General features: G+C 41.7%; 1 protein-coding gene across 2 annotated transcripts in view; it reads right to left on the bottom strand.

Moving 5' to 3' along the window:
• Positions 1–6375: 6375 nt before the first annotated feature.
• The window catches only part of TPST1 (tyrosylprotein sulfotransferase 1), a 58964-nt gene continuing 44330 nt past the window's right edge, over positions 6376–21009 (bottom strand). Inside the window, exons 4-7 of one of the 2 annotated variants that reach the window (XM_075264917.1) lie at positions 11389–11439; positions 9848–9878; positions 8291–8329; positions 6376–7579 (exon numbers count right to left, since the gene is read on the bottom strand). In XM_075264917.1, coding sequence (XP_075121018.1) covers positions 9849–9878; positions 11389–11439 — 81 coding nt within the window. In that variant the 3' untranslated portion in view covers positions 6376–7579; positions 8291–8329; position 9848. The remainder of the gene's footprint in view (positions 7580–8290; positions 8330–9847; positions 9879–11388; positions 11440–21009) is intronic. The other variant, XM_075264918.1, reaches the window with a different exon arrangement.

The raw sequence follows: 21009 nt of genomic DNA, 5'->3' as shown, positions 1-21009 counted from the left end.
TTTAGAGGCTCCCTCCACCATGAATTGGTCCAAACTGGGGTTTTTAGAGGCTCCCTCCACCATGAATTTGCCCAAACTGGGCTGTTTAGAGGCTCCCTCCATCATGAATTGGTCCAAACTGGGGTTTTTAGAGGCTCCCTCCACCATGAATTGGTCCAAACTGGGGTTTTTAGAGGCTCCCTCCACCATGAATTGGTCCAAACTGGGGTTTTTAGAGGCTCCCTCCACCATGAATTTGCCCAAACTGGGCTGTTTAGAGGCTCCCTCCACCATGAATTTGCCCAAACTGGGCTGTTTAGAGGCTCCCTCCACCATGAATTGGTTCAAACTGGGGTTTTTAGAGGCTCCCTCCACCATGAATTGGTTCAAACTGGGGTTTTTAGAGGCTCCCTCCACCATGAATTGGTCCAAACTGGGGTTTTTAGAGGCTCCCTCCACCATGAATTTGCCCAAACTGGGCTGTTTAGAGGCTCCCTCCATCATGAATTGGTCCAAACTGGGGTTTTTAGAGGCTCCCTCCACCATGAATTGGTCCAAACTGGGGTTTTTAGAGGCTCCCTCCACCATGAATTTGCCCAAACTCTGCTGGTTAGAGGCTCAATCCACCCTGATTTTCAAAACAAATGTTGGTGCCAACCTCAACTTACTACAAGGGCCAAATTCACTGCTGGTGACAAGCTCTCCTCACTGCAAGTGCCAAATACACATGTTTCAAGGTGTTTTCCTACTGTCAGAGAGGTGGTATTGAGTGTGTAAAGTGTGTAGTTGTTAGGCTGTGATGTTGGGGTAATAGAGGGTCTTTGGTGTGTTAGATGCCCCCAGACATGCTTCGCCTGCTGTCCCAGTGTCATTCCAGAGGTGTTGGCATCATTTCCTGGGGTGTCATAGTGGACTTGGTGACCCTCCAGACACGGATTTGGGTTTCCCCCTTAACGAGTATCTGTTCCCCATAGACTATAATGGGGTTCGAAACCCGTTCGAACACACGAACATTGAGCGGCTGTTCGAATCGAATTTCGAACCTCGAACATTTTAGTGTTCGCTCATCTCTATTCAGCATCATGATGTGCTCTCTGCCTCTCATTGCTTTAAATGGAAAGTAGATTCTGGGCGGAATCCTACCTTCAATGTCCAATGCATTTTCTTATGACAGATTACATCAGCAGACAGTAATGATGGTAGTGTGACAATACGTTTCCTTGGCTGCCCCTCTATTTGAATAGGGGAGGGATTGGGACTCCTATTCCAGTGATCAGTGGGAGAAATTGATCTCCGATCCTGGGAATAGGTTAAATCTTGGGAAAATCTTAGTCTGAGTTACTACCTGTTGTATGGTCAAATTTAAGGAATACCTTGTGAAGACTTTTCTATCATTCCCATAGAAATAAGAAGCAGTATTCTTTCTTACACACTTTATCCATCTCTTCTATGTCAAGGGGTGAAGAAGCAAAGGGAGTATAGTTCCTTTCTGTGTGAACATTGTACGGCAACATCGTGAAGGCTCTTCCAGCATAGGCTGTGCACAAAAGCAAGGCTGTTGGTATAGCAACAGCTGCTCGCCTTGCTTTTTATTACTATGCTGATTGCATTGCAGGGACATAATGTACATATAAATCCTAATCAGAATCATTCACAGTGGACGCCTGCTGCTTCCATTACCCCTGGAGTGCTGTTAAGAATGCAGGGAGCTCAGTAAACAACTACACAGTAATAGCCTTAAACAACAAAGCATGCAGGTGCTGGAAATAAGACTTTAGATAGTCCATCTGTAACTTTATGAGTCCGGCATGTTACGTTTGTACATCCAGGCTTGCTTTTCATTCTAGCACCATGTCACAATAATATACTAATTTGATACAGATGCTGTGTTCACAGTCCTGGCCTACATGCCCTCGGTGTTGCGATCCAGCCAACTGTTTATTCGGAATGTGGAAAGATGAAAACAAACTGGTTCGTAACGGTTCTGTACATGGAATATATAAAGGAAACATTTATCAGATCCACAATGCCCCAGCTAATACAGAGCCGCTGTTCACAAATTCTAGATAAGAGCCAAAGCATTTGCAACTTTCTGTAGGAAAATCTGCAGATCAGACTCACTCTGAAGCTCTTGTCCTCATGCGCACCCGAACGACAGAAACCCAAACGCCGGTGTGAACCTAGTGTAAGGCTAGATCGACATCTGCACTGGTATCTCCCTTTTTCTGCCTGTGTTAGAGAAACAGAAAAGAAACCACCACAGTTAGGGGTGGTTCACACTTGCGCCCGGTGTCCTGTTTCTGCATTCCGCCGGGTTTCCGTCTTCAGTCCTGGCGAACTGGACAGGGGACAGAAACCCAGCAGTCAGTTTTAAAACCCATTCACTTGAATGGGTTTGTAATGCCCCGTTCATGGGATTGGCGTATTTTGGTCCAGATTTTGACGCAGGAAGCCACGTCAGTATAGGACCAAAATGTGCCTGCCGCGACTTCCGGAGTAGGTTCAAATTAATGGGAATAGTCTCGAAGGGTGTTGTCGCGAGGCAGCCGCGGAATCCGCCTCATGAAAGGGAAGCTCGCTTCTTTTTACCGCTAGCGGGAACACACCGCTAGCGGAAAAAAGAATGCTGGCTGTCTGCATAGACTTCCATTGTGAGAGGGCAGATTTTGAGGAGAATTCAGTGCCAAAATTCTCCCCCTATTGCCCGTGTAAACGAGCCCTAAAGGTGACCGCCTGCTGCCTGTCCGCAGGGAAACGGTTTGTTTTTTTTATCCGGACATAAAGTCCTGCATATCCCCTGTCCAGTTTTGTCGAGGCTGAAGACAGAAACCCGAAGGAATGCACAAACAGGACAACAAGCGCAAGTGTGAAAGCCCCCTTGCACGACAGACAACAATGTCTGTCAAGTTTCTGCCAGTCTCCATCATCTTATTGGGGAAAAAAAAAATATATATATATATATATATATATATATATATATATATATATATAAAATTGTGCTTTGCTAGGTTAATAATGCAGATTATGATGCTGCAAAGGATCGATCACATGATGGATCCAAATAGCGACTGGTGGTATACTATGGTTTATAATGAAGTCTACCACCAAAGGTAATGAAAACCCCAGAGGGAAAACAAGACCCCCAGTCTCGTAATCACTATCCTCTATAACTTGTAAACTTGGCCCAACCCCTCCTAAATTGATGTCTTATTTTACAGTATGAAAAGTAATTTCACAGTAGAAATATGAGGAGAATTTCCAGTTTACACTGCAGCAGATCTGATCGTGGGTTAGCCTCATTCAATGTGGATAAACCATGTATGGCTACTCCAGCGTTTTACCTTAAGAAATTACACTTTTTTTTTTTTTTTTCATGAAACTCAGCTTTTAAATCTGCATATAAATTTACACTGCAAATAGTGGGAGGCTTCAAGTGCCAAAATACACAAGGAAAATGAGTTATGTGAACATTTTATTCTATTGACTGTGTACATAACCCCCAAATGTAAAGTACCATGGAATTAATGGTGCTATATAAATAAATAATAATTCTCTATATACCTGGCTTATCTATGAGGTAAACTGCATTGCAGGGCCTGTATAACAAGGCGGCCCATATGCTCCCTGGTTAGAGTCTCAGTTCTTACAGTCTCAGTTTTATTTTGTATAAGCAGTAAAATGGAAATCTTCACTAATATTTCAGAGCTTAGAAACACTAATATATTCATTTTGGCCAGACCTTTCTAATGGTCTAACAACATTCGTTCCCGGTTACTGCACCATGTGGCCATCTATGATCAGCTGAGAAACCAGTACATGTCGGCTAATCTCATGTGTGCATGGTAGCACGTCCCCACGTGGAAATAGGGATGTGCTCCCAACAATAAAACTTATGTGAACAAACGTTGGTATGAAGTCACTTGGTTACAATCTAGATGTCGGCTCCTTGTAAATGGAACTAGTGAGTGCCCATGTAAAGAACCGCTAAATGAAGAGAGTCCATAAGATGAAAGCACAACAAACATCCACATTTAAAGCTTTTATTTTGAAAAATAAAATACAAAAAGGTCAATAAAATTGTAAATGTACATTTTCTTCTCAAACCCCATTCCCCACCCAACTTCTTTGGAAGTTTTCTTTAAATAACTGAAATGATATCTGCATTCTGTATGTATACACAGTAGGCTCTCACGGTACTGTACTTTGAGTTTGGAGCTACCACCCCAGACATTCTATAGAATACATTATAGTCTTGAGTTCAGGTTTCTAAGTGTAAAAGCAGTTACATGAAATGGTCTTTCAGGGTGCTCTCGTTGCAACTAGAGAACAATTTGCAGCAGTGGCAGGAATGTTTTACATATTTCTCCATGAAATGGGGATCTGTCCATTTAAATAACTTTTTTTTGGCCACAGAATAAGATATCCTGTGATTTATCTGTGACACATCCAGCAATGGTGGTGGAAAGTACACTGCAGAATACTGGCTATGCTCTATGGCCCATTGACACAATGCCATTGGAGTATAAACAATGATTTGGACAAATTATCATTATCAATTCTATTAGTGGAAATCATTATCAATAATCACTATAAAATTTATCAAACCAGAATGATCATCTTTATGGTCATAAGGAACTGTCCAGGATTAAAGAAAAAAGAAACGACCCAAAGCAGATAGTGGCAAGCAGTGGCCGCAGCAGTCGTGTGTGCATGGTGGGCATGTCATTCCTGCATCACTTTTGTGATATTACTTCGTTTCGGCAAGTAATTTTTATTTTTTTATTGCGACAAGTTTATCAAAAAGTCTCATACTGGTTCATAAACGTCTCACAGTTCTCTAAGACTGCATTCACACTGAGTTTTTTGGTCAGGAATAGGGTTGAGCGATCGGGATCGGAAAAGATCAGATTCCGATCGGCGATCGAGTAAATTTCACAATCGCGATCGGAATTCCGACCTGAGCTTTCCATCGAGGTCGGAGGTTATCGCAAGATTGGCTCAACCCTAAGAGTGACTTTTCCCATAGAGAAGCATTGACTAGGGTTGAGGATCAGGATCGGAAAAGATCGGATTCCTATCGGCGATCGGGCAAATTTCACGATCGAGATCGGCTGGAAAATGATCGGAAATCAGATTTTAAAATCGATCTTGAAATCTCAAGATCGGCTCAACCCTAGTCAGGAAACTGACTCAAATTCCTCCTCCAAAAACGCCTCACCATACAGTCCTATGGTGAGGTGTTTTTTGGAGGAGGAATTTGAGTCAGTTTCCTGACCAAATAACTCCGTGTGAACGCAGCCTTAGAGTAAGGACTCCAGAATCCACTAAGTCTAGGTTCACACTATTGTTATTTAACGTCCATTGCAACAGACTTTAAAAGACAGATGATGTAAAAAAAAAAAAAAAAAAAAAAAACCATGACGGAAGCTTTCCACCATGTTTTTTTTATTCTTTTCTGACAGAAGAAAAAGTCCAGAATGCAGGACATTAATAACAGTAGTGTGAACGTAGCCTAAGGATTTTTTAAAAAGTAGTAAATTAAGTAATAAATTAGGCTTTACCCAAGCACCAGGTAAACTGCACTCACATTAACAGACAGTTTTGATAAAAGACGCAATAAGTGCAAATTATTATAAAAATGGCAGCCAGTATTCGTAAATTTGGCCTAAAGTTTTTTTAAAAATCCACTGAAACACGCCACAATTCAGGCACAAACTAAATAAGTCGTCCTGTATGTATGACTTCAACCCAAAGAGATTTCCTTTAAATAAGCCATCATAGTATAATGAAATGGTTGTCAACTTTCTATGTGTATATTCATGCAGGAAAGTTTGGTGGGGTTCTTGCATAAAATACAACCAAAACCCCCCGTGGTGTTTTGTAACTACACCATTTTGGATAGACTTTTCATTCAATCATGGCAAAAAGAGTCTTAAGGGAGCATTCACGCTTTCAATTGAGATTTGAGGGCTCAAAATGTGAACAATATAGTACTGACAAACTGGATGCAACTGACGCTAGGTTCACACCTGCGTTCTACTCTCCATTCTGTGGTTTCCGTCTTCTGCATGCTAGAAGACGCAAAGCACAGACCGGGTCCAGCCGTGAGCGGCGGTGAGCGTTTTATGCTCTCCGCTGCGAAACCGGATTTTTTAATCCGGACACAGAGTACTGCATGTCCGACTGTGTCCGGATTAAAAAACCCGGTTTCGCGGCGGAGAGCGCAAAACGCTCACCGCCGCTCACGGCCGGACATCTTTCTCACCCATTCAAATGAATGGGTGAGAAAGACTCCTGCAGGTTTCCGTCTCCTGCCTCTGTTTTATGCAGGAAACGGAAACCTGCATTACGGAGAGGACAACGCAGATGTGAACGAGCCCTTAAACAAAAGTCTCATCCAAGTTCTGCAGAAAAGATATGCGGCAAAATCCATAGTGGATTGTAATGTACCGTACAACTGTGTGAGCAGCACATGGTCTGGACAGGTTTTCAGTATATGAGCATAGATCTGGAAAATGGGCAAAAATTAAAACTATTTGAGTGAATTCACATTGGTGTAGTTTAATCCATTTTTTCTGGACTTTTGTAGCACCAGAAGAATAGATAAAACAATAAAGCGCATCCGTCTAATGACTAATGGATCCCAAGGGATTCCATGGACTGTCTTGATCGCTATAGCAAGTGTACTCTGCACCATAGGCTCTAAACAAAGACAGAGATGACACAGATGTGAACGCTTAGAAAGATGAATACATTTTCACCACAAAATGAATTTTCTAAGCGCATAAACACCAAAGCCTACTTAAAACTGTATAAAAATATCATTTCTTGTTAAAATGTAAAAATGAGGTTTTCAATACCTGCATTCACAATAACCTTTCCATTCGTCTTCTGAGATCACTACTTGCCATTTGTTTTGTAAATGGGGATTTATGCTCTTTGTCTGAATGGCATATACTGAGATGAAGAAATAACATTGCACATATTTCTGCTTTTGTCGTGTTAATTTGATACCATTGTTCAGTGATAGGATTCACTCGATTTCCAGGCTGACAGAACAATGCTGTATAATTTGCCATGCATGCATTGAAATTCCAGTATAAACCCCACCACGCTTAGAAGAAAGGGTGTCTTTGTAACTGAACATGTATACAATATACATCATTACACTGCTGGTGAGAAATAAGGGCATGTGTCCAAGCATCCAAGTATATTCATCTAATATATACTGTGCTAAAATTTATCGCACCCTAGGCTCCATCATGAAAATGAAATAAAGGTCACAGCGTTGCAATGTTGAGAGGCCACACAGTGATAGGAGAAATCAGGATGTCATTAAAGAAGGTGATTTTTTTTTTTTTTTAATTAAAAACATAATACAGCTGGTAACTACAGTACTACACCACTGCCAGAGGAGCGACGCTCCAGCCATAAGAAAGTGTCATTAAACCAGAAAAGATGAATTTGTGCCCTTGTGGAGACAGGTAGTAAGCCGCACACACATGGAGACTGGTCAGGGCACAGCCAACACATACACATCATAGTCTGCTCCTAGTATGGAAATCATCTTCATGGTCTGATCTTTGCCAGTCAACAGCACCTGTGTGGAGGGAACACAAGAAATAAATGATTATAAACTTACATCAACCACCATATTCTATATAAATATATTATAGAGCATATTGGTTCTGTCTGTACTCTCTTAGTCCTTCCTTTTCTAATAGTCCATGCTAACTCAGCAAAAATGAAAAGAGGTGGCATAGGGATAACTGAAATGGTGTGGGGCACTAACCCAAGAGATAACAGACGAAATTACACAAGAATTTTACTTGCTTTGCCCAGAATGCCTTAAAAACATTTAAAAAAAAATGTATTAGTGCATCAATCTCTGGTCTTTTCGGCATTGCCTTTAGGAATAAGCTCACACTATTATTTAAAGAGGACCCTTCTCCACCTCCAACAAGTCCAGATCTTTACATCAATTAAAATCTGCGGCTTCACTGATTCTGGCACAGCTGGAAAATTTTCTCTAGCCCCCACCATTCCTGAGCAATCAATTCTGTTAATATTTATGCCTAATATGCTATTTAGTCTCTGTACTTTCAGAAGGGGCGGTGTCAGAGCTCAGAATCACACCCCTTGTCTGCTCCTGCCTGACACTGGCCATTTCGATCTCTGAATCGCGCCCCCCTTTGTAGTAAATGCACACCTTAAACTACTGGCATGGTCTTAACCTTTTAACTGCATATGATAAATCAAAGAATCTCTCTCCATACACTGAACAGTATATACTGTCTAGCAAAGCACTTACCTTGACACGGCTTGAGTACAGCTACTTTACTGCTTCAGTCTGTAAAACATAAGGGAGTCATGTTTACAAAGATAAGATAATCCCATTGATTTATGTTACTTTGCAAGCATTTTAGATTTGTTAATGGTAAGAAGGCATGCACAGTGAAGCATTAGCAGCGCATTACAAACCACAAGCCAATAGTAAGCACATTACTGCTGCTGGGGCACTGGACTACTGGGAGGGATTGCATGTTTCTGTATTTTTCTTTAATAAACTATTAATAAGGACATGACACAAATAAAGGATCCTCTGAGACACGGTGCTGTGTTGTCCCAGGATTCAGTAACAGGGATGAGATATAGAAGAGTTTACTGCACACCATTATAGGTCTCTCTAAAGCAGACGTGGAACACGGACTTGTTTTTGCATTTGCTTTGTACATTTAGGTAAAGAATAAGAGACAATCTATATACGCACATGAGTTTCTTCCACAGCATATACAAAATGATAACAAAATCCATGTGTATGTACAATAGGAACAAACTAGAAAAGTCAGCAAAATACAAAATACTGCTGCTCCAGTCATACCCTCATTCTCATAACTGGGTGTAACCACTGTCCTATTCTACACTCTTATTTTCTAATTCTACTCATTTCCATTGTCCTCCAATATTGTGATCAAAGTGCCAATAAAATGACAACATGCCAAGAATTATGCATGAAATGCAGAGAAGCTTGGGAATATTTCCAGCCTAGCCAAGCACTGCGGGACTGTTCAGAATTTAGGACTCCTTCCTGGAAGGATTTTATGAAGTCATTTGCATAGAACGGCCATGATTAACTACACAATGGTTTAATCAATAATTTATGGAAATATTCTTTAGCGCCCTGTCAACCTGACGACTGTGGGCGGTCATATGCCTTATAGTGATACCTAGTTTGTATGTTCACATATATCATTTGCATCAGTATCAGGGAGTTTTTTTGCATCTGGTGCTGCAGGAATTTTAAGGGAGACCAATGGAAAGACGCTGCAGAACTGATCAGTTTCCCTCAGGCTTGTATGTATCACAACGGAGGGAAACTGATAGTAAGCGCCATGCAAATGTGAATGCACCCTAAATAGGCACAAACCTGACTCCTCTTGAACAGAGGACTGGCTAACACACTCTGTCTCTGGACAAATTGTCATTCTTACTTATGGATAGATAAATGCTCTGCGGGAAACACATTGCTAGCGCACTAAGATGCGAGATCTGAGGAATAACCAATGTGTCCTGCTTAAATTTAGCATCTAACCATTTTCATGACCTTCAGCTCGTTTCAAAATGTCAATAGCGCAAAGAGAAAATAGGAGTTATGACATAAAGCATAGATCATAATCTATGTGTATGCATCGCCCCATCCAATCTATTCAGTCCACTAATAGGAAGAGAAGTGGAATGAAGATATGCAGAAATGCCAGCCTTAGAAGTCACCATATGAACGAGGACAAGATTTGCCCAGATATAAGCGTGCTGCATAAAAGCACAAAAGTGAGTTATCTGCAATAGTTCAAGATGATAGAAATCTTGCCTCAAGAATTTCCTTCCCGTGTCTTCTTTGGCTAGAACACAAAACACCATATTGATTCTTTCTATTTTATTAACTGCAAAGCTCCAATAAGAAGAACATACAAATACCCACAAGATCAAGTTTTCTAACAATTAGAATAGAAAGGTATCAGTACAACTCATCTATGTAGCTGCTGCTCCATAGTTCTCGGGAGCAGCGTCCCTTGCAGATGTATACATGTACCCTGCACTCTTATTAATAGAGTTCTTCTCATGAATACAACATTTTTATCTTCTTCTCACAGAAGTAGAAAACTATATTGAAAAGATCCCACAATGGACGTTATTAGAATAGTGGAACCTGCGTGGAAGATAAGTAATGAAAGGACAATTTCCCATTAATGTTCCCAAGCTTGCTAGAGAACCTTTTATACCTACAGCCAAATTCATTTCAGCTTAATCTGTACTCGCTGCCTGGAAAGGGCAAAACTGGCATCTCATTTAGTCTTAAAAACACACAAAAAAATGAAGAAAATAATTGAACGCAAAAAGAAATAAGCAAACAAAAAAAATGTACTCTATTAAAAGAAGGTACCCGATTAAAAAAAAAAGACCTGTCTATGTGCCAGCCATACAACAAATACTGAAGTCCACAGCAGCTGAAATGCGCCGCGGCTGCAGTGACACAACTTATGTCACAAAAGTGGCACTAACATCTAGCACAAGGTTGTAGAAGTCTTTTTTCCAACTCCTGGCACCAAAAGAAGTTCTGCAATTACAAACAACTTTTACGTATTGCTAAGATTGAACTCCACAGCAAGTATGGAAATCTGCACATGACAAGATTTCATGGTAAGTTCACTGTGGTCAAATCTGTGCCAGAAATGTACAGCAGGACTGAATCTCCCCAATGTCTGTTCCCTGTCGGGTGCCATTTTTTAGCCTCTTGAACAATTGCTCTCTCCCTTTCTCTCACCCATGGTGATTATGAAAAGACCGAAGTAGGGGTCCAGACAGCTGGTATGTGCAGTCTGGGTTCAGACTATGGTCCGTCAGTTGAATATCCCTGATATATACAAAGGTGATTGCAACCATTATATAATATCAGGTAGCATAATATGACAATCTAGTCCTTTCCACCAAACCACTGTTCTCCGGTGTGCTATACAGACTATTTATGTCACCCTAGCATCGCCACTCCATTGTTCTGGTTTGGAGGTGGACCACGAATAGCAGTAAGACATGGAGTCCGATGGACCCCATTGATTATAATGAGGTCCGTTGGGCATTTGTCACTTTAAAGCAAACCAGCAGAGGAAAGGTTCTCTACAGTATACAGCATTTTTTCTTCTGCCCATTTTCAAGTAGACAATTCAAAGGCGCAAATTTGAGTATAGCCTGATATGTAGCTAAATTTATTCCAGATTTTCCTGATAAAACATCTATAGTTAGCATGACCATGATGCAGCCATTCTAGTTAAGACATTCATGATCCAGTAGACACCTAACAATAATGTGCTACAAAGCTGACAACACAACCAGTAATGTAAAGGTAAAGTGTACCTGGGGTATCTCTTTCAAGAAGTCTGGAAGTTGAAATTCACCCTTATAGACCTAAAAGAAAAACACAAAGATTAAATGAAGTATTTTCCAACAAACATGGAGTAAACTATATCCACAAATGCCATAAATATCTTATAGATGTGTGTCCCATGTCTGGATGGTGAACTTATATCAAAAATAATGTCAGGGAATCCCACCTCGCAGGCCACTGTGAACTGACAGGTGGCTACATGCACACGGCCAAATTTCTATGGTTGCTCCAAAGCAGCGAGCTTGGTTGTTTTCAGAATTCCCATACAGTGCTCCAGAACAAAAAAAAAATACCTAGGAGCCATTGGCTCCTTAACTAAAAATTTGATTTGGCTCCTAAATTTTTCAGTTGCCAAATTTAAATGTTTGTGTAATCAACTATAATTAGTAAACACCGTATTCTAGGAAATATTGTCCGTGAGTCATGTGTGGCTCACTATTCCTCCATTACATCCTCACGGCTGACAGTTCCTCCATTACACGCCCTTAGGGTATGTTCATAGGGTGGGAAATGGATTCAGTGTATGAACATACCACGCGGCTAGCCATGACAGAATGCCGATGTAGTGCACCGGCATCCTGACGCGGCATTCTACTACGGATTAGAGCCAAATGAATAGGTCTAATTGGGAGGGAGTCTCGCGCTGCAACCACCGGAGTCAGCCACGGGAAGAAGGAGCATGTCGCTTCTTTTTTTTTTTTTTGCTACTAGCTAGCGGACAAAAAGAAGCGAGCAGCTACCACTGAAGTTAATGGGAGCCGTTTTTGGCAGCGAATTTTTAGGCAGATTCCGCGTCAAAATCCACTGCCAAAAAATTCCATGTGAACTAGCCCTTAAGGCTCACTATTCTTCCATTACACCCCCTACGATCACTGTTCCTCCATTACACCCCCTTATGGCTCACTATTCTTCCATTACACCCCCTTAAGGCTCACTATTCTTTCATTACACCCCCATTCAACATAACTCTCCCCACATTTCACTGTTCCTTTATTATACCTCCTCCCACAGCTCTCTATAACTTTATTAAACTCCCCTCAAGCCCCCTTTCTCCAAAATTCACTGTTCCGTATTACATCCCAACCCTTACGGCTCCCTGTAACTTTACTATAACCTGCACCCCAATAACCTCCCCCCCAACACAAATCGTTCATTCATTACAACCCCTCTGATAAAGCTCACCGTTTTGCATTAGTTTCCACTGATCTTAAAAAGATTTAAAAAAAAAGTCAACTTACTCAACTCTCCTTTATTATTTAGATCCCTGAGGCATAAAATACTAGCCTGAGCGATCAGCAAATATGACATTGTTCAGTCACGGGTTGGCATTACCCACCACAGTTTGCCCAGTAACCTCAGTGTTTGCACTTCCAAGCAGGTCTCTCAGCAAACATTTTCCAATGCAAATGAACTTTGAAATATTGAATGTATTTAACCAAGCTGTAACCCAGGGAAGAGCGCAAATACACAGAATATCAGATAGGTGTATTTTCTAAGAGAATAGTAGCAGTGCCACTCATGTCCTCAGTTTTCTCCCTTGCCCCCAGTTGCCTCAGCACTCACGTCCACCACTTCAATAACTACAACAGCCCTTTACAATCACCAACTCAACCACATAGATTGTGTTCTCCTGCAGGGTGCTGTGAATTAGAGAGCGGTGGTATTAGGGGAAAAAAGAGGCAGGCATGTCTTTATAAAGCAAACCTGGGGGTGGGGAGATTACGCACGTCCTGCTGTTCCATAGCACATATTTGCACAATGATTCACATGGTTTTGACATGTGAACCATTGCAGTGATTCGTATTTTATAAAATCTTGCTGACATAAAGCAATAGAAGATGGGCTTTTTATAGTATGCTGCTACCTTTTGTTCTCTTTGCTTATGATGTTTGCACATGTTAATTCCTTGGGGGAGGGGGCTTATTTTAGACAGCAATCCAGCATCGAGGAGTGATTTACATCATGGCACAGGTGAATCACAATTATAGAGCTATCATAGAAGACGAACAGCAAAAAAGCATTGTGCCCACCCGGTGGTGATAAATGACAGTGCCAATACAAAGTACATGATCTAAGCAGCACCTGCCTTACAGACAGCTGAAGAGAAATCACAACATGCAGGGAACCGTATCACTACTGCGTATAGAAAACTACAAGTTCTTAGGGATTTGGCAGGAAGCCTATAGCTAAAGCACATTTGCAGAAATATGAGAAGAACTAACAGACACGCAACGCAAAAAATGCTATACACAGCACAAAACTAGAGGTGTCAAACTCTTTTCCGCTGAGGGCCAACATCAACCTTATGGTGGTCTTCAAAGGGCCGTTAATAATTCCACGATTATATAAGTGCAGCTATGCCAGTTTTGTGTAGTTACATTTATAACCAATTGAAAGCAACCATAAGGATGACAATACATTTTAACACACATAGGTATTAGTGTCCTAATTATCTCCCCCTCACACATAGGTAATATCCTCACATCGGTATTGGTGACCCACATCCCATCACAAATTACATCATATACAATCCAGACCACACAACACTGGTGAATTTCATATTTAACTTTTCTTACTGCAAAGCACTGATGAAGCGCCTGGCTGTGCACCTCTTCTATTGTCCTCCCAGCTACCATGTCACCTGCACTATGGTACCACAAGATGTACCACAGAGTGGAAGACAGCATAGCTGCAAGGACATTAACAGAGGAACACAGCCAGGCGCCATATCAGCACTTTGCCTGGACAGGAGCGCAGATAGGCGATTAAACTATCAACCACTACCTTTTGCAATAATCCAGTAGGTAGGGGCCTATTTAAAAAAACATCACCAGTTTATTCCATGAGGTACCCCTGGATGGTTCTACCAATGGGGGCCTAAAAGAGATTTACTAATAATTTCCTGGCATATGTTAGAGGTGTCTTTTCTTCTGTGGGGTGTGTGAGAAGGTGACAGGCAGAGTGCTGGAATCACACTATATCTCCTCCAGGTTTTTAACTTGTGTGTGGTCCAGTGCGGGTCTTCAGTAGGCCTCAGCTCCATGTGGAAGTTCTTGGCTTATTACTGGGAGAGAATAAGGCTGCAGATCCTGCATTCCAGTGCAGATCCAGGGTGTGAGAGGAGGCGCCTGGGTCTGTCCTGTTACCCTGAGTCTGGTGAGACAATATCGTGCTTGTTTTGTTCATGTGGCTGCTAGCAAGCCACATGTATAGTTAGGTTATCATTTCTGTTTATTTAGTTGCTCAGACAAGCAGGATTTTTGTTTTGTTTTTGCCTTAAGTTAAGGCTGTATTTTATTTTGCTCATTTTGTGCCTGAAGTGAATGTTTATTTTCCTGTTTTTTTCCCCCCCAAATAAACCTGTTTGCTGCATATTGTGTGTCCTTGTCTTTGACTGTTTGGGTCCGAACCATTGCTGCTACAGAGCTGCCTACCCCACAGCTGATACAAAATTTTATACTTATAACATTACAGACTAGATAAGCACTATGGACAGCTTTAGAACAATAAGCATGTGGGTTTCAATACAGACAAGAAGGTGAGCAGAATGCAGAGTAGGGGTACACCGATACTGGCACAGAGATGGTACAAACATTCATTATTATTGTGCTTTGCCTCAGCAACTGCGGAGCGCTTCTTCGGGATCAAAATCCTGCATATGCGCAGTTGGCTCTGCCACTTCTGGTTTGGACAGAGCAGACTGTGTGTGTTCTGTTGCCCATTTTGCAGTGGTCTCTACTGAGTACGCTCTGTACTCCTTTGAACTATATGAGCAGTATGCTTATGTAAGAGACCACCGCAAAATGGCCAACGCAGCAAAGAGGAGGAGATGAAACAGGAAGAGAGGACAGAGGCGGCGCTGGAAGCGCTGATAAAGCTGAAACGCCCCTGTGCTCTCTGAGCATAATTAGCATAAAAAAATAAAACGTGAAGAATTTGAAACCAGTGCGGAACTGCAAAATAAAGGTAATATGAATAGCTTTTATAAAGGATATTCCATGTGCTTTTAATTTAAAAAGTTTTAGTTTTTTTTTTTAACGATAGAATCCCTCTAACTTTAGTTGTACGGTTAAACTAAAGAAAAAGTATACATCTATACCTCTGTAATATACCGTTCTACAGATTGCCCAGGGCTGATCTCCTACACTGAAGTCTAGGCACATCTCTCATCCAGACAACATCGCCACATAAATTAATGAGCCTGAATCAGATATGTACAGCTTGTGGTCTAAGGAATCAGCATCATTTCTCAAGAAGGGGATGTAGAGTGCCCTGATCTATTGCTTTTCTTCCATACTAGATTACGCTTGGTTCACACTAGCGTTTGCTCGTCTCCATCCAGGATTCCACTTAAATCAGTGGATAGTCATAGCTCCCCGTGCAGCAACTATTTAGAGCACATCTGTCATTTCTTCCATTGTTCTAAGAATTATTTACCAGGGGCAACAAGATCGCCATTTCTGTAAAAAATTAAGACCGGAGTTCTGCTGCATTTTTCTCTTGGATGATAGTAATTGTGATACAGGTTATAAATAGGATTCAATAGTATATCATTTTTATCACATGCCTTCTTTTAAAGACATTTTATTGCTTCTCTATGATCATCTCATCAGGAAGGTTTTATTAAAGGGATGTTCCAAATACCGAAGTCTAGATTTAGGCCAGGCAATCAATGATAAATTGGTGGTGGCCTGATCCATAACCCATTAAGGACGCAACCTAGTTGGATTCTTAAAAGGGGTTTTCTAGCTTAAATCGATTTTTCATACCGACGTCTTCTCTACAGTTCATCAGTATGTGAGGTTTGAGGGGTCGACACCTGGATCCCGTACATATCAGCTATTCCAGCAACCTCCGGGGATCATAAGCTGCTAGTGGACAGGCAGCGATATTAAAAGTAATGAGAGCGATGCAGCAGCCCTGATTTAATTGCTGAAAAGCGGCTTTTTTTTGTGGTTGATGCAGATTTTGCTGTTTTTTGGGGTTTTTTTGAGCCGTAGCTATATCAATGGATTGAACAGAAGGGAGAAGTATAAGGGCTTCCTAGAGATTTCCCTTTCCTCCTTTACTCACTACTAGGCGTAGCTCAACACCGCTCCCCCCAGCAAAATCTGCAACAACAAAAAAAAAATAAAAAAAAAAGCAGGGTTTCCGCAGTGTGTGGTCTTATAGGGATCCTATCACTCAGACATGATTTTTTTTCTAAGTATCACGTCGGAATAGCCTTAAGATAGGCTATTCGTCTCCTACCTTTCGTCTTCTCTGCGCCGCCGTTCGCCTACAATCCTGGTTCTTGTTGGTATGCTAATGAGCTCTCTCGCAGCACTGGTGGCGGGTTCCAGGGCTCAGACAGCGCTGTGGGCGTCCCCAATGCTGCGAGAGAACGCTCTACGCCGCCTCCTCTTCTTCTTCAACAGCGTCATCTTCAGCAGTGTCTTGTAACTTCTAAGGCCTCAGGCAGAGCAGACTGCGCATGCCCACAGGCCACAAGAAAATGGCCACTTGCACAGTATTGGAAGTGGCCATTTTCTCGTGGCATGTGGACATGCGCTGTCTGGTCTGCACATGGCCCAAGGCCTTAGAAGTTACAAGCCACCGCTGGAAGAAGAGGCTGAAGATGGCGCTGCTGAAGAAGAGTAGGCGGCACTGGAGAGAGTTCTCTCAGAGCATTGGGGACACCCCCAGTGTTGTCTGAGCGCTGGGGCCTGTGCCCAGTGCTGCAAGAGAGCTCATTAGCATACCGACAAGAACCGGGATTGTAGGTGAACGGCGGCGCGGAGAAGACAACGAAAGGTAGGAGACGAATAGCCTTTCTCAAGGCTATTCCGACGTGGCACTTAGAAAAAATCATGTCTGAGTGATAGGATCCCTTTAACCTTAGAGCTGGAACAGAGTCACATTCTAACAGCCATATATCTTTTTCATTTTAAGGTTGACATAGCAACCAGTTGACATTTTCTATACCAAATTGTTCTAAATTTTGTGTTATGCACTAGACATCATAAATTACATGTTACTGTTATTCAGTCAGTATGATTATGGTGATGCCAAGTTCTTTTTTTATCATACTACTTTTTCTCAAATACTTATTGCCAAAAATACTTTGTTTTAATAGCAACATATTCTAAGAGCCACAGCTTTATTTTACCATCATTAAAGCTTTGTGAGGACTTTTTTTTTTTTTTTTTTTTGCAGGAATACCTGTTATTTCTATTGGTTCCATTTTGGGGTATATCCGATTTTTTGACCATTTTTTCTATACTTTTTTTTTTTCTTAAGGCAAAAACAGCATTTTTGTTGTAATGTTTATAGTGTTTATCATACAGGATAAATAACATTTTATTTTCATAGCAATTTTTTAAAATTATTTTATTCTGTTAAAATATCCGGATAAAGTCTGTCAGGAACATCCTTCTCCACAGCAGCACCTATCGCGCTGCACAGTGTGAGCGGGGAGGAACGCCCCCTCCCTCAGCTCACAGTGCTCGTCTATAGACGAGTATTATCAGGAGGGGAGGGGGCATTCGAGCGTGGTAGGCTCTGCTTTGAAGAAGGACGTACCTGACTGACTGTCAGAAATGCCCTTCTGACTGTAAAGAGCACGGTATCGGGACCGTAACGCTTAAATTGACATAAAGTTAGCTGTTTAGATGGGATCCTTGAGATGGGAGTACCCCTTTAAAGAGTTTTTATTTGTTCACTAAACCATTCCCTCCCCCATCCCGGTCACGACGCAATCACATTTGCACCCCAAGACTGACACACTAAGACACCACTTAGGAGGTCAACAACATTATTGATGGTGGCATCTAAGGAGTTAAACGCGCACAAACAGTGTTTTCATTGTGACAACCATTAGAGGACGATGTCAGTTGTGTGTCCTCTTCCAATGGCACTGGCTCAGCCCAGAGCCAGTTCCATCTTCATGACATACTATTATCTCAGTTCACGGAAACAGGTTCCCGCTACTGATGTATTAGTATGTCACGGGGCAGGAACCTGAACCCTGCCAATCAGCAGAAAGAAAGGGGTGCAATTTTCCCTGGATCACCATGACCCCTGCCTGGCTTATTCGCCCTAAGGGTATGTTCACATGGCAGAATCTGGGGCTGATCTTCAGCTAGATTCTGCACTCATTCTGCTTTCCATTGTTTTCAAAGGAAGGCAAAGATCAAAGCAGGATATGAAGAGCCACAGGAGGCCAAAGGGGAGGAAGTGAATGGGGAATTTGATTCAGATTTCCAACTGATATCCCTTAGCATTCCTGTGAATTACAAGGCCAAAAAATGAAAAAGGCTAGGTCTCCAATGTATGATTCCTAGAAACCTCTTTAATTCTATGGTGTTAAACTGTGTCACCCCACAGTCTAGAGTGTCTTGTACCTCCTATATTGTGTGATTATGTAGTGCAAGCCATGCTGAGTAATTCAACATCATACTATACCAGCTATTTCACAACCTGTTCACAGATTACTAAGCAGAGAGAGAAAAAAGCAGATCCAATTAACGGATTGCTTCAGTAATCCTTATAGTAGTGACCTACAGCCAGGAAATATGAAAACACATCTTTCCTCTGTGCCTGCTGCATCTACTGCAACCCCCCTCCCCCTACAGCTGGTAGAGCTGCCAGAACCTGCTTTAATGTTATGTTACTAGGCACTGTAGCAGTATGGTATATTCTGCGTATGGACTAAAGGGGACTTAGGCCCGGTTCACATCAGCATTAATGCGGACTCCCCGAACAGATTACCGAACGCATTGGCAAGCGGTGAGCAGTGAAAGTACATGGACCCCATAGACTAGAATGTCTGTGTATATACGGTGTGCTTTCTGTCTGAGTGATGCGGACAGGAAAGTAGATCATTAAGTACTTTTCTGTCCACATATTCTGTGCAGACATCGCGCGAAAAGCACACGGACCACAACATAGTCTATGAGGTCTGTGTCCTGTGATAAGCTCACCACTTCTCAATGTGTTCGGTGTTCCGCTCGGGGACTCCACATGCGGACTCCCTGAACGGACTACCGAACGCAGATGTGAATCAGGCCTTACTAATTGTATATTTGTACAACTGTGATACTAGAACTTGATGAAGTCCTTCAGGCAGCCATCTATCTGAATATAGTACCAGCCAGTGTGTGTAGAAGAACCTGGAAAAAAACAACATGAGAACAGGCACAGGTATTTGATGTGCTAATCAATAATGTGAATTTCTTGGCCCAAGCTTGATATACGTCCTGTCTGAGGAGACCTGTATAATTTCTGAGCAATAAGATTCTATAAGTGTGCTTCCTGTTGTATTACCGATCCAGTCTGTTTACAGACTATTAGTGGCTTCCATTTGCCCTGTACTGGGCCTGCTACACACCAGTGAATGTGACCTTACCCTTCTCTGTCGTATCCTGTACTATTATGCCAAATTTTGCCCACAGTCAACACTTGCAAATAGAAATGATTCTGAGAATTTCTTCACTGAAAGACCATTGCTGCTTGCAGTGCGTAAAAGTTAAATCTCATACAAAATTAATATAAAATTCCACAGACTGCACAATGTACACAAAATATACACACTAAGATTGCTGTAGTGGTGCTGGGCTTCAGTTATATTAACCATTTAGAAGGAGGCCTATAACTGTACACAGCAGCTGGAGAGGTCACAGTATAGAAGCATACACAGTCACACTGTTACTGCGCATGTTCCCCACAAGTAATGGACTGCGTGCTATTCACCTCCTACATCAAGGACTGCACAGTGACCCATAACCAGAAGACAAAGGGCATCAAGAGGGCAAGCAGCGGGTGGATGTCTAGACAAGTTTATTACCGAGCACGTGGCCTGAAGGAGTCTTCATAGATAGCAGTCCTCTCTCCGCTGGCAGCTTTCTATGAATAGAATTTCCATGGGGAGTACAGTTGACAATGGACAAAGTCTTTACTGTAGGATATGTCATTTTTATTCAACGCGTGTAATACTACTCTAGCAGGAAGAGATATATTATCATACTATATGCAAAAACTGCTTGTTTAGCATTCCATCCTGACAAATCTGGAAATGCCATTGAATCTAATACTACGGATTCTTAGATTTTATGTTTTAACCCTTTAAGGATGCAGGGTAGTTTGGGCGCTATGGCTTGACAAACATTTTCATATTTTCCATACCCGCCCTCCAAATTCATAATTCTCCAAACTCCAAATTGACTTTTTATCCCAATGACTTAGCCATAGGGCTTATTCTTTGTGTGACAAATAGCATTTTTAGTTGTTACCAATTTTGTTAACACATTTTTTTGTTTGTTTGTTAATTAAGCATTATTATTTTTATTTATTTATTCTAATTGTCCCACAAGGGATCTAAAACCAGGGCTCGCGTCATCTGTATCATATGCGACAACACTTCTGGATTTCAGTATATCGTACATTATTGTCTACAGTATGCGGATTAGGCCATGGCCCATTACACATCTGTTCATGGTAGGTAGGACAGTGTTGATTGGAATCCTGATTGTATAATACAGTTGTAACCTGGAAGAGAGGTAGAGGAGATGGCTCCTGTGCCTGCTACACTGATGTGCGGTATATTGTGTAGC

This window comes from Leptodactylus fuscus, chromosome 2, assembly GCF_031893055.1.
Source record: "Leptodactylus fuscus isolate aLepFus1 chromosome 2, aLepFus1.hap2, whole genome shotgun sequence".
NCBI lineage: Eukaryota > Metazoa > Chordata > Amphibia > Anura > Leptodactylidae > Leptodactylus > Leptodactylus fuscus.
This window is presented reverse-complemented; position numbering and strand designations above follow the sequence as displayed.